This window comes from Archocentrus centrarchus, chromosome 17 (genome assembly GCF_007364275.1).
Source record: "Archocentrus centrarchus isolate MPI-CPG fArcCen1 chromosome 17, fArcCen1, whole genome shotgun sequence".
Lineage (NCBI taxonomy): Eukaryota > Metazoa > Chordata > Actinopteri > Cichliformes > Cichlidae > Archocentrus > Archocentrus centrarchus.
Window position 1 is genome coordinate 26,113,865 of NC_044362.1, and position 15,533 is coordinate 26,129,397.

A 15,533-nucleotide genomic window follows, 5' to 3' on the forward strand; every position below is an offset into this window, starting at 1 on the left:
ACTGGACAAGATCTTTTCCATTAGTATCAAATGTAATCCAATGCATATGTTACTGGGAGTTATGAATAAGAGCTTTAAGGAGAACTGTGGAAAACAACTATATAGGTGCTTACATTCTGTGCCAGGAAATGTATCCTTCTGAACTGGATAACAGATAAGATCCCATCCAAAACACAATGGGAACGGACTGTCCTTGATATGTGTCGTTGGACTTTCTAACAAGCAGGGTTATAATAGTTTTGGATTTTACATTATAGTTTAGTTTTAGTTAGTTTTTTACTTTTTTTTCTTTAATTCAGTTAGTTTTAATTAGTTTTCAGAGTGGATTTCTCGTTTTTATTAGTTTTATTTTTGGTTTCATGCTTAGTTTTAGTTAGTTTTCAGTTAGTTTCAGTATTAGTTTTAGTATTTTCATACCTAATCAGGTGCAAGATTCAAGGCGCAAAAGTGACTGTTGTGTAATGAAAACTTGACAAAAGATACAGTTTAAAGAAATATATTCAACAACCAACTGTTCACAAGACATGCTAAATGTGTGTAATATTAAGGACACACATGAACATCACAGGGAGAAACAAAGAAAAACATGAACTCCCAAACTCAATAAATTCTACAATAAACTCCACAATAAAGTTCAGCATCAGTGCAGTAGATTAACAACAGCTACATGTGGTGTTTGACAAAAACAAACTCTTTGAAGGAGTCAAAGCTCAATCCAGCTGCATCCTGAGTTCTCACCACCTGAAGCTGCTTCTGTTTTGGAGCTAGCTTGGTTAGATGCTCGCTAATTAAACCTGCAGGGTCTTTGCGGCCTCTGTACACAACCTACAGAAGTTGCCGACCTCATGTCCACATTTATGCTTGTGTAGCTGGATTGTGTGTGTTATTACCTTGTGGTCGTGTGCAGGTGTTTGTACTCAAAGAACCTCCATACGGGACGCTGCCCGCTTTCTCGGCAGACCGCAGCCATTACTTTGCGGACCAGCGCGGTGAGCGCACGCACATGCGCACTCACACAGTTGTCCTGTGGCGCTCCCAGCTTAAACTCGGAGAGCGGAAAAAATGATTTCATATCAATCCACAAGGCTTAAAAAAAAAAACAAACAAGTAAATGAAAGTCAGCTTATCGATAATTTCAGTTAGTTTTAGTTAGTTTTGTAAACTCACAATTCAGTTTTAATTAGTTATCGTTTTTTTCCTTTTAATTATAGTTTTTATTTATTTCAGTTAACGACAATGTTTTTCAATTTCAGTTTTCGTTATTTCGTTCGTTTTCGTTAACTATAATAACCCTGCTAACAAGTAAACTGCACAATAGACAAAACATGTTTTACAATATTTGGGACCCTTTTATGTTGTATATTGGTTTGATATTTCAGTTATTTTTCACAGAGCTTACATAATGTGATAATGTTTTCTTTTTTCTTTTTTTTTGAGCCGGCGTAAGGTTAAGGTTAATGTCGATGTTAATGCTGTTGTCGTTGTACTTTACTTTTTATGTTTGTTTGTGTTAATACATGGAAACATTCAATAAACATATGTATTACAAAAAAAAATTAGGCCAATATTTTTCCTGTTTGTTTAAATATATTTGAATATTTCTGTCTGGCTCTGAGTACAGGGCTATAAAAAAATCATACAAAAAAAATATTAAAATTGGAGTGTATCACACACACAAAAAGTTTAAAGTTTTCTCAAATATCAAACATGCATGCAATACAAGGTTTGGAAATACAGGTTTAACTCCCACACTGCAGGTGACTTAAGAGTACCCTCCCAGAAGGAACAATGAACAATCTCATGTGACTGGACAGGATCAGAAATGGGAACAAAACTGTAAACTACAATGTGTCTAATTTCTTGTAGCCACACCGTGCAGTGAGAAAAAAAAAAAAAAAAAAAAAGGGTAGAGAGCTAAATCCAAACACATGTGGATGAGATGTGGAGGAGATTAACTTGCAGTAATATCTGTCAGTAGTAGTACAGTAGTTGACATTAGCCTCAAAGGCAAGAATATTTACCATTGCCTAACACTGCTAATCCTCTCCTCAACAGTCTATCCAACTGTAGTAGCTTGTTGTTTCAAGGCTGCCATTTTGAACATTAATTTTTGTTTTTTTTCCCAGACTTACTTCTCTCTTTAAGGTTTAGGTTAAAAAGTGGTTCTATAAACGCTTCACACTGAGATTATCTGGGTTTAACATCAGTACCGACAAAAGGTTCCAGACCAGGATGACAAGAGAGGTTAAAGTGACCCAAAAGTCTTGGAGCCAAGTCGAGAGAAAGGCTCCAACGATACAGCCAAATATTGGCATTGGCCAACCTATCATGCAAAAAGAAGGTGACGTTGAGCAAAGAAAAGCTTAAAGACTTCAAAAGAAGCTGGCTATATTTTTGTCGAGATTATTCATTTCTTTGGCAGAAAGCAGAAAATGTATAATATAAAATAAACACCTGTATCAGCCAGAACTTCACACATTTGCCAAAATACAAAAGTCAAAATTTATGTGCCACCACAGATAAACTGCCACTGGCTTGTCTCATTTGCTGATAGGCCCATATCAATCAATAAGACCAACACCAGATGGTGTCCTGGTGCATCTTTAGTATGAAATCTTCTGAACAGGCATCAAGCTGACATCACCACTCAACTTATGCGAGCAATAATTTGTAAAAATCAGGAGTCCATAAAGGTTTAACAGCTTCCAGTGGGACAAACATTTCTTAAGTATTAAAAATAACTGATCAGAATAAAAGCTCTTACACTGAAATATCAACAAACGTCAGCAGAGACATTCACACCATTATAGCCGGTACATCAAATCAACTAAAACATTAAGAATTCAAGCAACTTATTGGTGACACAAAAAAGCAGCAGTGACATGCAGCCAGTGTATAAATATCGCTCTCTTTTGCTCTTCCGTGAACAGAACAGCCTCCTTATTGAGGAGAGTTACTGTTTGTGAAGCCTAACCCCTCTGTTTCTGTAGGCCCTTCAGGGGCCGGGGATAGCTGACAATGCCAACCATTCTTAGCACTTTACAGCCCCAGATGACTGTGTCAGTGGCCCGCAGGCTGGTGGCAGAGTCCCGTGACCAGCACTAAACCCCAGCCCCAACCTCAGCCCCAGCCTAGACCAAGAATAAGATCGGGCCTTAGACTTATCCACCAGCAGCCAAGCCCCATCTCCAGGACTCTGCAGGACAGCTGGATATCCCAGACATATCCCAGCTGTGCCTCTCTGCTGCGGGCACTTTTGCAGCACAACATCCAAACCACATTCTCCTTACATTAATACATTGCATTTCGCTCACTATTAAAACCTTAATCTTTTAAGCTTAACCTGACAATTCCTAGTTTTAAAGCCACAAACCTGAAGCTGAGGTCTGAAATGTGGTTTAAATGAAAATAGATGTCTTTACATGTTTTACTTTAAAGTTTTATAAATATCGCTCTCTTTTTGCTCTTTTCTGTTTCAATTAATCAATTAATCAATCAGCCAATAACTCATTGAACATGATGAATAACAGCCTTTAAAGCTAAATTTAAATTTATTGTCTACTCGCTAGTGTGAAAGATTTGCTGCTTTTTTCTGTTTTTGGACTTCTAACTTGATTGTTGGTCACATTAACATTACATAAACTGTCCTTCCGTTGAAACAGTGATGGACTTAAAAACAATCAAGCAGGTTAACTGAGCAACTTGTGATCTGTGCATATTCCAACAGACAGGCATGATGTTGTGAATAACATCTGTAACAGCTGGAGCATGAAGGGCAAATCAGAGGCAAGTCTCTGACTGTTGTACAAAGTTGGGCTATATTGTCACCTTATGTTACTAGCTCATTATACATTGAGATAAAGTTAAACAATGATGCCATCATTTTCCATATACAGTATAACTAACATGTATTTTTACAAAATATCAACTAGCAATATATTTTTTTTTAATTTTAATCTACTTTTGTCCCCAACAAGCAAAAAAAGAAAGAATAAAATCTTAACTGCACCGTAACTATGCAAACTGTATCTTTACTAACTTTTTTTGTTGTTAAACTGTCTAAAAGCTTCAAATTCCTTTTCATTTGGTCAAAGAACAGTTTGTATTGTTATCCCTATGCTGAATCTCTTAACTCTTTCCCCAACAATATCACATTATGATAATTTAAAAGACTAAAAATAACAACCTCATAAAAAAATAAACCAAAAGTAAACATTTTGGCATTAAAAACTAAACTCAGAAGAAAAGAAAATTACAAAAAAAAAAAAATTACAAAAACTCTGTTAATCTAAATTTGTTAACTATATTAAACACACAAATCTTAATGTTAAATTTTCAGCTTCCTGTTGACACAAAGTCACCAGGGGAAGGCTGTGGTTGGCTGCTCTCTGAGCATTAAAACTAAGCTATGTCAGGCCTCGTCCTCATTGCAGGAAAAAGCCCCAACTTGTCCTTAGCTAATTTCCTCAGTACCATCACAGCCAAGGCAGCTCTCCTTTGGCCCAGTCCAGTTCCAGGCATCACCAGGCACACTAACACAAGAGAGTTTCATACAAGCCTAAACAGCATCTAACACTGGTATGATAAATCCCAGCATATCATTTGTGCCATGTTTTGTGTCATATTTGCTGCAGGAACATTCACCACAGCAACAGGCCTGGGAGTTCAGATTTGCGTGTGAAAAAGTGTTTGATTTTGCCATTGACACATCCAAGGCATTGCAATGGAACCAGCCTGCCGCAGCTGAAAATAGCTCATAATCAATCAGCTGGCAGACACATATCTGTGCTCTTAAAACGTATAAATGTGCAATGCAGAAGGCAGATCGATGGGTGACAGGATTCCAAAAACATCGATATGGACATGCTCTTTGGCATAACAAGCGCCTGCCATCGGCTCGTACTTATTTCCTGTGCCTCTGTCCAATGGGCCATCCAGCGTTAGGCTGGCTGGAAAAAATATCTGCCAGTGGTGCAAGGTCTGTGAAGGACAACACAGATGAAATGGAAGAGGTATATCATCCGCCCTCGCAAAATCTAAATATGCCATCCATCTATATCTAGCCAAAAATTTGCTCTGGTGTGGTTGCTCTTTGTGGTTTTACAACAATGAGTGACAATCTGTTCTTCTCACAAACAGCTACACATAGGTTATTTCCTCTTTAAGATACTCTCAGTGACTGAAAGCACTAATTGCATTCAAGATCCAAGACAGAGCCTAACACAAATTAGTAAGTGTTTGAATACAAATAAAAAGAGAGGCCAATAAAGTTTCATTTCATATTTTACTCCAAGTCATGAAAACGTGTCTCTATAATATTATGAAATTGTTATAAACTTCAAGGTTTAAATTGAGAACTGTGAAAAAATAAAAACCTGACAGCACTTTCTACCAGCATTTTTCTAGACCTCTGGTAACAAAACTGCCTCCCACCTTTGCAAGCCTCTTTTGGCGTAAAAAGTAGGTAACCAACAGACAGTGAGCTAAAAGTCATCTGTAGTCCTGTCCCTCACTTCTTCCAGGGTGATCGCAAAGGGGAGAATCTTAGCATGCTGCTAACACTAAATGTAATTACATGAACCACCAGCAGAAAAACCCATTTTGTGCTACAGCCAGCCTAATGAAAACTGTGGGTGGAGACATGCGGCAAAACCAAAATTATTGTGACCTTGGTGCAATGAACTTCTGATCTCATTGCTACTGAAATGATTGCTTCAACCAGGTCTGCAACCACTCGCAGCCAGCTGCTGTCTTCACAGCGACTTTGGTGTGTCAAGACAGCAATAAAACGGCAGTAAGACGGAATCAGTCTCATCAGTTTGCGACTGAATGGGGTCAAGTTGCCAATTACATGCAATCTGTTTGTGATAAATCACAAATCTGTTGCAAATCTACGTACACGGAAATTCACATCAGCTACTTACATCAGAGTCCAGTCAGAACCTGATGAAATTATTCTACAAATAACCAAAGGAACAAGTTTATGTTCAGGCTGGGATCGTTGTGTTCGTGCAGGGCTAATGCGGCTAGCGTAATTGTTAGCTTTGATTGTATGCACAGGTCAGAGCTCAGTGGGGCTGGGGTGTAAAGCTGATGGTCGACCAGGAACTGTGGAAACTCCTGAAACAAATCTCCTTCGGGTTTGTGTCAGGAAGGACATCTGGCGTAAAACTGCCAAATCAAACATGGTCCCAACCACTGTGGTGGTTGGGACCATGTAACAAGGGATCAGCAGAAGTTCTTTTTATAACCAATACAGCGGCACTGGATTTGTTCATACCAGTGTATATGCTTCAGTGCAGCTAAAGTCAGTCTGTTAGCCTATTATTCTAAACATTTATTTGCACTGCATTTTAAAAACAGCCAAAATCATAATAAATCTCTTCTCACTTACATATTTTTCTTTTCCTAGTGTCAGACAACAAAACAAGGCAGCCATTTCCAGCAATATTTCGACCACTCGAGCCATTTACCAAACCACTGGATTTCATCATTGCAACGCCGCCTGACAAAACTCTAACAATGTGCTGAGAATTAAACTGTATTTAAATGTAAACTGAATGCTCACAGAGAGATTTAGAAGCCACAGAGTGTCTCAGCTCTGTATAATGCTTCAATTAGCGACTTCTCTTGGTCACTAATTCCTCTTTCTGAAAGGGGTGGGGCCAGCAGCGGTTCCGGTTCAATTTACCCTCAAAGTTGAAATATCTATTGTGGGATATTGTGAGGCTAACATTAATGTCCCATAGTGGTAGATTATGGGACCTTTAAAAAGTAAAGCCTAAACAACACGAGACTTTCCCCAAACAATACTGATATCAAAACACAAACATCTGATTGAATACACCCAGCCTCCACCAGAAGGACCTATGGTCCCTTTCTTTTAACCCAGTTGGCAGCTGAAGCCGTCTGCCACAACTTCCAGGATGGTTTCTCAGAACATTTTGTGATCATAACAACAATAGGTGTGCATGTGTATAAGTGTGGTCCCTTACACACACGTCTGTTGCCATGCAGGACAATATCTATGAGAGTTCATATAGAGGTTAGAATTGAGCGAGGAAGTAAGTGAGAGGCTTTGCAGTCTGACAATTTCCAGCCTTCAATCAAAACGCATGGTTCAGGCAATACAGGGATATGGTGATGTTTCTGCTGAATACTAAGATTTAGGAATTTAGTGCAAAAGCCTGGCAGTTATCAAGGTAGTTAGATCAATTCATTATATTTTTAAGATTTTAGATGCAGCAGCAGGTAACATAGCAAATGGCCTGAGGCAGACACAAACCCATGCTGCTGCAGCCTTCAGTACATGGGGCATGTGCTACAAGGGCGCCCCAATAATGATTTGTTGGCCAAACATGCATACAACTGCCCAAACAGGAGCAGAGAAGGCAGAGCTAGGAGGATAAAATGAAAGGCAGAGGAGAGCAGAAACAATGAATGATATTTTTGTGGAGGAGGATGATGGAAATAGAGAGAGGGAAAAAAAAAAAAACTGACTTCAATCATTTGGCAGTATTTTTTTTTCCCCCTCATTCAGAACAGTAGATGTAGGACAGAAAGAAGCATAGCAACCAAGTTCAAAAATCAATACACACACCAGAGAAGTCACACATGAAGCACTGAAACACTGTATGCTTTTCATTGTCTTCATTTTACTGTGTTAATGTTTGCTCATGTCACAGAACAGCTGTATTATCAATGCTCTGGCTAGCTGCAAGCCTCAGTGGTTTTAGTTATGACAATATTCCTGGAGATTTCAACATTCAGAAGCATTTGCAGCATTTGTGACGAGGAAGTAATAAAGATCTGAAATGTTTATGGTACCACAATATTAAATGATGTCACCATGACACTGGGATATGGACTAAAATAAACACGACATGCTCTTTTTCTTTTAAAAAAAAACAAAAAAAACCTAAAAACAAAACACATTGTGCTGCCCTACAACACGCACACTGACTCAGAGCAGCAAAACCAAACACAGACCGTGGACTGTGGCAGCTCCACCTTACAGATTCATGTGACTCTCCAACCATCACCTGACTTTCTGTCTCCTTTCTATGGAAGCTGCTTACAGGCAGGCAAACAACCAGAGGAGTTAAATTTATGTCCAAGGGACAGAAGATATTTAGGAAACAGTTTATAGAGACCATTAGTCTACGTGCTACATCATCATTAAAACATCTCTACACTCCAAACACATAAACACACCAACAACCAGTCACTGTTGTAGCACGATTGTGACCCAGAATTATTAGTTTTCTATCTTCTAGCTTTTAGCTTTCAGTGGATCCAGTTAGCTTGCTTGCTCTAGTTTAGTTTTCCCATTACAACACAACACTGCAATAGGCAAGTTATGACAACTAAAAACACTTTGTAAGTTTGGGCTTTTTTTTTTTTAAGCCTAGTTTTTATTTTTAATTTCAGTTAACTAACATGTTTTACCATGCCTTTTCAGTTTGTAGTTTAACTTTAGCTTACTATAATGACCTTGCTGTGATCGAACCCTCAGAGATAAAAGGAGCCAACCTTTGGGATGGGAGGGGACTCCGGAGCCCACACCATGTACATATCCTCTTATTTACATGTGAATCCAGAGGTGAGTCAGAGGGGAAGCAGAAAGAGAGGATTGTAATCAGTGAATCACTTTGTATATCCAAACTTCCTTTCAAAGAGAACAGAGGGGCCCTGCTTAGTGCACAACCAGTACCCTATGGTGGCCCAAAGTGCTTTGGGAGCCTTAAAAATAATCTGGGGCCCTCTTCAAAGTGGCATCAGTTTCAGCACCTTGCCATGCTGCAGTATCAGCATGGCAAGTACAGCTGGACTAAGATGGTAGCTGCTACAATTTATACTGTGCTGTAGTGAGCCACTTAAATGTCATCTGATATTTGCTGTGCTGTTTTGACTACAATTAGTAAGACATTTTTATTCTGTTTTAATTTGCTTTGTTGAATATTTTACTTTCTTCCACAAGTATGTTAGGACTTCACATTTTACTTAAATTTTACTTAAATTTGTCACTTTTATTATAGATTACTGAGCTTATATTATTCTGCTTATTTAAGTCATTTTTAAAACTTAAATCTATTGTTTTAAACTGGTTTTACAAAGTAATTTCACAACCTTTAGAATAAATAAAGTACATATTCAATCAAATTTAAAATCAGAGCCAATCCAATTTCTCTCCTCCAGCCTCACCTTCACTAAAACTGTAAATCCACAGGTAAATTTTGCCATCCCCATCAAGGATACAAAAAGTACTAGCTTTAACTAGGGCGGGGATGTTGGCCTGACAGAGTCCATTCTACCCCAGTTAATGACTCAAAAATATGAAAACAGCTATGAAACATTACTTTAGGTTTGGACTGTATTTTGCCCTTAAGAATCGATCACTTCATGAGAACCAAAGTAGTTAAGCCGAAGGAATCGTACTGACAGATTTCTTTGATTTTTTTACATTCAGGATTTCTTTATAAAGTGGTGGGATAGTTTAACTTATTTTTCTTAAGACATCTCAGTTTGCATATCAGTTTTGCAATAACATCAACAACAAGAACTAAGAGTTTTCTAAATGCACGTAAACAACTTTAGGCAAAAAAAGAAAGAACTGCTTTCGAGGTGTTTAATAGGTTATAGATTACAAGAAACAGTTGTCACTCAAGACCAAACTGGACTGTATGTGGCTTATGAGCTAAACTGGGTTTGACCCTCCTGAACTAGAAGATTACACCATCCTTACCTTATTACAGTTTTCAATAGAACAGGTCCAATAAATTTAACACTGGGGCATTTTAATATAGGTCAGACCATGCTTTGCATATTGCCATGGAGAAAAGCCAAACACACAGACCTAAGGAGAGATCTGTAGAATTTTCCAATGGACAGCTACAACTCTTGCTCAATTTGCCACACCCAGAGTAAACATATCTCCGCCATGTTCACAGACGACATGATACCAGCACACATACTGCAGCGCTTTCACCTCAAAGGTGACAAAAAAAACAAAAAAAAAGGGGCAGATGAAGCAGTGATTATAATTTATCCTTATCCTTCTCATTTACAGCTCCACAAACAACTGCATATATAAAGCATGTGTTCATGAAGCGATTTCTGCAAAATGTATTTAAAAGTCTGAACTCACTATTGTGCACAGTCGATGAGCTGGTATTCATTGGACCTCTCAAAGCATGCTTTCACTCCTTCATCGTCCCACAGTTTCTTTGCGTGATCAAAGAACTCCTGAGGGGAGGAAAAGAAAAAAGAAAAACATTTTAAGAAAATGAACATTTATATACAGGTACTTAAATACAGTTACATGAAAAAAGTAAAAATCATCTTGTCTTTAGCAGGTCTTAAAATTAGGTACACTAGCCCTATGGGCATTTTTTGCCAGGTCTGGGGTACTTCACACATGTTGCCGTTCGTTTTGAGATCAGCTACTGCACATAATATATATAATTTAAAAGGATTTGAGTAGAAATAATACCCAAAATCTATATAGATGTTAATAATCCTGGTAACCTAAGAAGTTTATATAGTAAGTTTTATCCAGATTGATAATGTGTCTAGGAGGAACTAGGGAAAAGACATACATATAAACAGTCGTATGAAAAAGAAAGTAAAAATCAAAACTAAGTACACCCTCACTTCTTCCATAGTAATTAAGAGAGTAAGTAGCAGTAGGTGCTGCTAATCAAATGCATTTGATTAACTAATCATCAATAAGCGTGACCACGTCTATGAAAGCAGAGGTTTGGGCAGTTCGATGGTCTTGACTATTCAGGTCAGGCCATCAACAATTCAGCACTTTTCAACAGTTAGGAAGATTATTCACAAGTGGAAAACATTCAAGTCAGCTGCCAATCTTCCCAGGAGTGGAGGTCCCAGAAAATTCACCCCAAGGTCGACCATACAATGCTCAGAGAAACTGCAAGAAACCCAGGAGCTAAATCTCAGACTCTACAGGCCTCAGTTAGCAGGTTAACTGTTAAAGTTCACTAAAGTACAATTAGAAAAAGACTGAACAAGTATGGCTTTATTGGAGGGGATGCCAGGAGAAAGCCTCTTCTCTGAAGAAAAAAAAACAAAACAAAAAAAAGATATAGCAACATGGCTTAGGTTTGCAAATTTGCATCTGAACAAACCAAAGGACAGACAAGACCAAAGTGGAGATGTCTGGCCATAAGGCACAGCACAGTGAAAACTAAACAGCTTATCAACGCAAACACCTCATGCCAACTGTCAAACACAGTGGTGGTTAACAGGGGTGAAAGGGTGATGATTTGAGGCTTGTTTTGCAGCCAGAGGACTTGGGCACCTCACATTCATTAAATGGACCATGAACTTCTCTGCATATCAAAGTATTCTACAGTCAAACATGAGGCCATCTGTCCAATGGCTAAAGCTCAATTCAAACTGCTTCATGCAACAGGACAATGAGTCCAAGCACAGCAGCAAATCAACAACAGAATGAAATAAGGTGTTGCAATGGTCCAGTCAAAGTCCAGACCCCTACCTGACTGAAATGCTGTGGTGGGACCTTAAGAGAGCTGTGCATGAATTAATAGCTGCAAACCTCAATGAACAGAAGCAATGTTGTAAAGAGTGGGCCAAAATTCCTCCACAACAAAGTGAGACACTTTTAAAGTCTTGCAGAAAATTATTACTTCAAGTTATTGCTGTATTTAAATAATTTTAGAACTTGTTAATGATTCATGTGTCCTATGTAAAACCTTAACTTTGCACTGAGAACAGATATAGAATCCATTTCTGCTGCTACACAGCAAAAACTTATCACAGATTTTACTCACCCCTAACTTGAACCTTGTTCGCTAAAGTAGAAAAAAAATGCAAACATTTTTTGAAGTGTTTGAATTAGAAATATTTTTTTAATCCCATAATCATCAAGACTTGGGGGATTAAAAAAACAAACAAAAAAAAAACAAAAAAAACCACACACACATTGGACTGGTCTGCTGTGTCTAATGTGCCATTTATGCAGATGTAGGATTACAGTGCTGTACTTTTACCAAAACTGACATTTAAATGTTTTATTATCAAAGTCCAAGACAGTCCTAATGCTGTTGTGTCACACTCTAGGATATGATGTGACAATTTATGACATCGGAGAATAGAATTAAAATTGAAATAACATTGCACTGATGCAATCATTTACTGTAAATCATTTCATTATTGGTATTATTTAACTGTTAAAAACCCACACCATCTGACTCTGGCTGCATATTTGAGGTGTGAGAGTTCATTTTATTCCACTTGGCAGCATCAACACAACAATATGACTTCCGGGAGAAGCTACAGCCATCATGTAGCCATCAAGCTAATTCTGTGAAATGACAACAGTGATGCTACTGGCTGAGGGTGTATTTACTGATCGCCTTGTCCTCCAACATTATTCTACTTTGGCCATCCATTGCACTTTGAGTGCATCTCCACGCACAACTGCTCTTTTGGTTCATGTGGGTACAGCAGCACAAAGCCAGGGCTTCAAAGACTTGACCTGCATATTTAAAAATGGGACACTTATTGCAACTCTATCAGGAACCACACAAATCACTAAACTTTACACTACATACACACTTTAGCCAGCCCAAATAACTTTTTTTCTGCTGCTGGAGACAGGTTCCCGAGAATATACGTTCTCTAGTAACCACAACATGAAGGAGCAGAAAAGGTAGGAGAACGTGTCACTCAACGAGTACCATTTCCCACACACCTATTAGACATGACGAACAAGCCTCCTAGTTTGTCAGATTTAACCCCGCCTATATTAAGGGGTGCACTATAATATTGTGGTTATATGCATAACTGTCCCCTATTTAAAGCTAAAGCTCCTGCTTTGGTTTCATGTACCATCTTACAACCTGCTGCACCACAAAGCACAAAACTGTAAACTAAGATTGGGGATTAGACTCTCACAATGAAGACTACACAGTTTCCTAGTTCCATACTGTCACCCTGAAAGCACCGACGTGGTATCTCAAGTTTTAGTTTTTAAATTACTAAACTAGAAGATGGCCTTTAAAGGGAGGAGAGGGTCAGAGTGAACTTAACTGTTATGTCTTTCTCCATTTCATTAAGTCTGCATGGCCTTATCAATGTCCTACCTTTTTAAAGTCTGAATGCAAGACTACAGCATATATTTTGTATGTATGCAATTTAGGTTTCTCAATCACTTCCTTGACACAGATTTATCCAGGAATGTGTGAACTTAAAAATGTATTGCTTTCTGGTCGCAACCTCTTTTCTCTGAACTCTAGCTAAAGCGAAAACCAAAGAAAAACGGGTACAACTGGATGCTATAGTTTAATTATATAAAAAGTAAACATTCTCTAAAGTATATAAATAGAACCTGAACTTCTGCTATGTGAAATCCATCCATAAGCACAACATTGTAAATACATAGTTTCAGTGATTCGGCTGATGACGATGGAAGCTCATCTCATCAATGACTTTAAAGATATACTTTCAAAGACTCTGTATGGTCTAGACAGAGGTGATTGGGCTACTACTCCTCATTGCCTCCTGTCTTTGATAGGCTCCTCCTCTAGTATGTAGCCACCACATGACTCTGCGCTCAGCACTGGCTCTGTGCTCTGACTGGGGAGAGGGTTTAAGTAGCCCCAAACCACAGAGAGAGAGAGAGAGAGCGAGAGAGCAGGGAAAGAGAGAGGGAGAAAGGAGGCTGATAAATGATCACATGCTCTGGGAGATCTCCTCACGGCAGATCCGGTGATTCAGTTCAACATGAAGGGAGGAAAAAAAAATAAATACTTAAAAATAAAAAAAATAAAAAAAATTCACTGATCTAGTCTTGACATGTCTCACAAGAGACAAAGAAATTAACATTTATTTGTTGTTGTTGGGGGTTTTTTTGTGTTACACATATTTATGGCCTTACACTTTAGGTTCTTCCTGACTTGTGCCTAAAGACTTTGATGCTAATTTGTTAGCTGTTATATCAAAGTACGCTCCATAATACAATATACAACTATGGATCTGCTTCCTGCAGAACAGCATTTACCTCTTGGGGAGGTAGAGCCATATTTGCTTTTTTTTTTTTCTGTATTTGCTTCCACCTCAGTATCAGCCAAAATGTAACCCCCATTTGAACCAGTAGCAGTAAGATTTAATACTGTTGCTGGTGCAACTCTCATAGGACAAGCATTAAGGGGGGGTGGGGGGGGGGGGGGTCTGAGACCCTAAAGAAGGGCTCAGCAAGGCTGGCAAGCGCTGAAACTTGATGGAGGGAGGATAAGGGGTGGAAGGGACAATAAGAGGGGGAAAAAAAAAGAAAGAAAAAAAGCAGAATATGGTCCTCGGGGCTCTTTTCCACAGAGACGTGTGACACTAGGCCTTTGAATAAATGCAGTGTGTGCTACAGTGCCCTACAGAGGAACTGATAACACAGAAAGAGACCAGGAGGGAATCTGCTTAAACAAGTTTCTTTTTAACCCTTTCCTATGCTCTTCTTCGCAGTCCACTTCCACTTCCCCCCACTCCATCACAAGCCTCGAGACACTGATACTCTGGTTTCTCAGGCTCAATGTTAATAAATTTGCAGTTTTTGTGACGTAATCCGTCCCTTGAATCACGTGGGCCAGGAAGACGGAGAACAAAATGGCCTACATCTCACTTAACTCACCAAAATAAAGTTGCAGAGCAAATGGCTTGCATCTTCAGTCCCAGGGGAACACTTAAATTTATTCGGGTTACTTCATACATAGACCTTTGACCTCAGAGGGGGAACCAAAAAAAAAAGTACTGTAATGGCCAATAACCTCAAACTCCTTCATACATAGCCAGCCAGACATCCAACTGGCTCCTCAGTCAGCCATCATCATCCCATTTATTGAATCTGTATATCAATGTTAGATAACTAGAGGCATGGCTTTCATGGGTTACCTCAGTTAAAGAGTACAGACAAATTTAGCTTTTAAAAAAAATAAATAAATAAATAATAATAAGAGGCAAAGGAGAGGGCAGCAACCGTTAAAGACTATTCATCTTTTTCCGGGGCCCAACTCAAAACTGAAAAAGGGATGGACTGTTTGTAGTCCGGGCCCCAAGGCTCTGAAACAACCTGCCTGGTGAAATCAGGTTGTTGGGAATCAGTCACCTCCTTTAAGTCACATCTTTTATAGGATCCCTTTTCTCAGCTTTGCTTGAGTTTTTAATTCCTATTGAACTTTGTTCCCTAAATTTCCCAAACTCTGTTATTATAGGTCTCAAACTGTAGTAACAATTACTATTGCCCAGTGTTTGCTTTATTTTGTTGCTCCTGCGAAGCATGTTATAACATGGATTTTTTTTTGGTTTTTGGTTTAAAGAATGCTATATAAAATTTATTATTTATAGAAGACTTTTCCAAAAAAAGTGAACAGACCTACAAGCCACCCTTTACCTCTCTGTAAGGATCCTCGAGTGATCAATTAGAGAAACTTCTAGAACTCCGAATGTTCCCCTATAAAGCTAACAACAAGGGAAACTGCCCTTGATGTCTGTAATGG

At 38.6% G+C, this 15,533-nt stretch overlaps 1 protein-coding gene across 1 annotated transcript in view; it reads right to left on the minus strand.

Annotated features, from left to right (window-relative positions):
* The window catches only part of LOC115795906 (guanine nucleotide-binding protein G(olf) subunit alpha), a 56,485-nt gene that overhangs the window by 21,552 nt on the left and 19,400 nt on the right, over positions 1-15,533 (minus strand). The window contains 1 exon segment of the mRNA XM_030752037.1: positions 10,148-10,245. Within this exon segment, the coding sequence (XP_030607897.1) occupies positions 10,148-10,245 (98 nt within the window).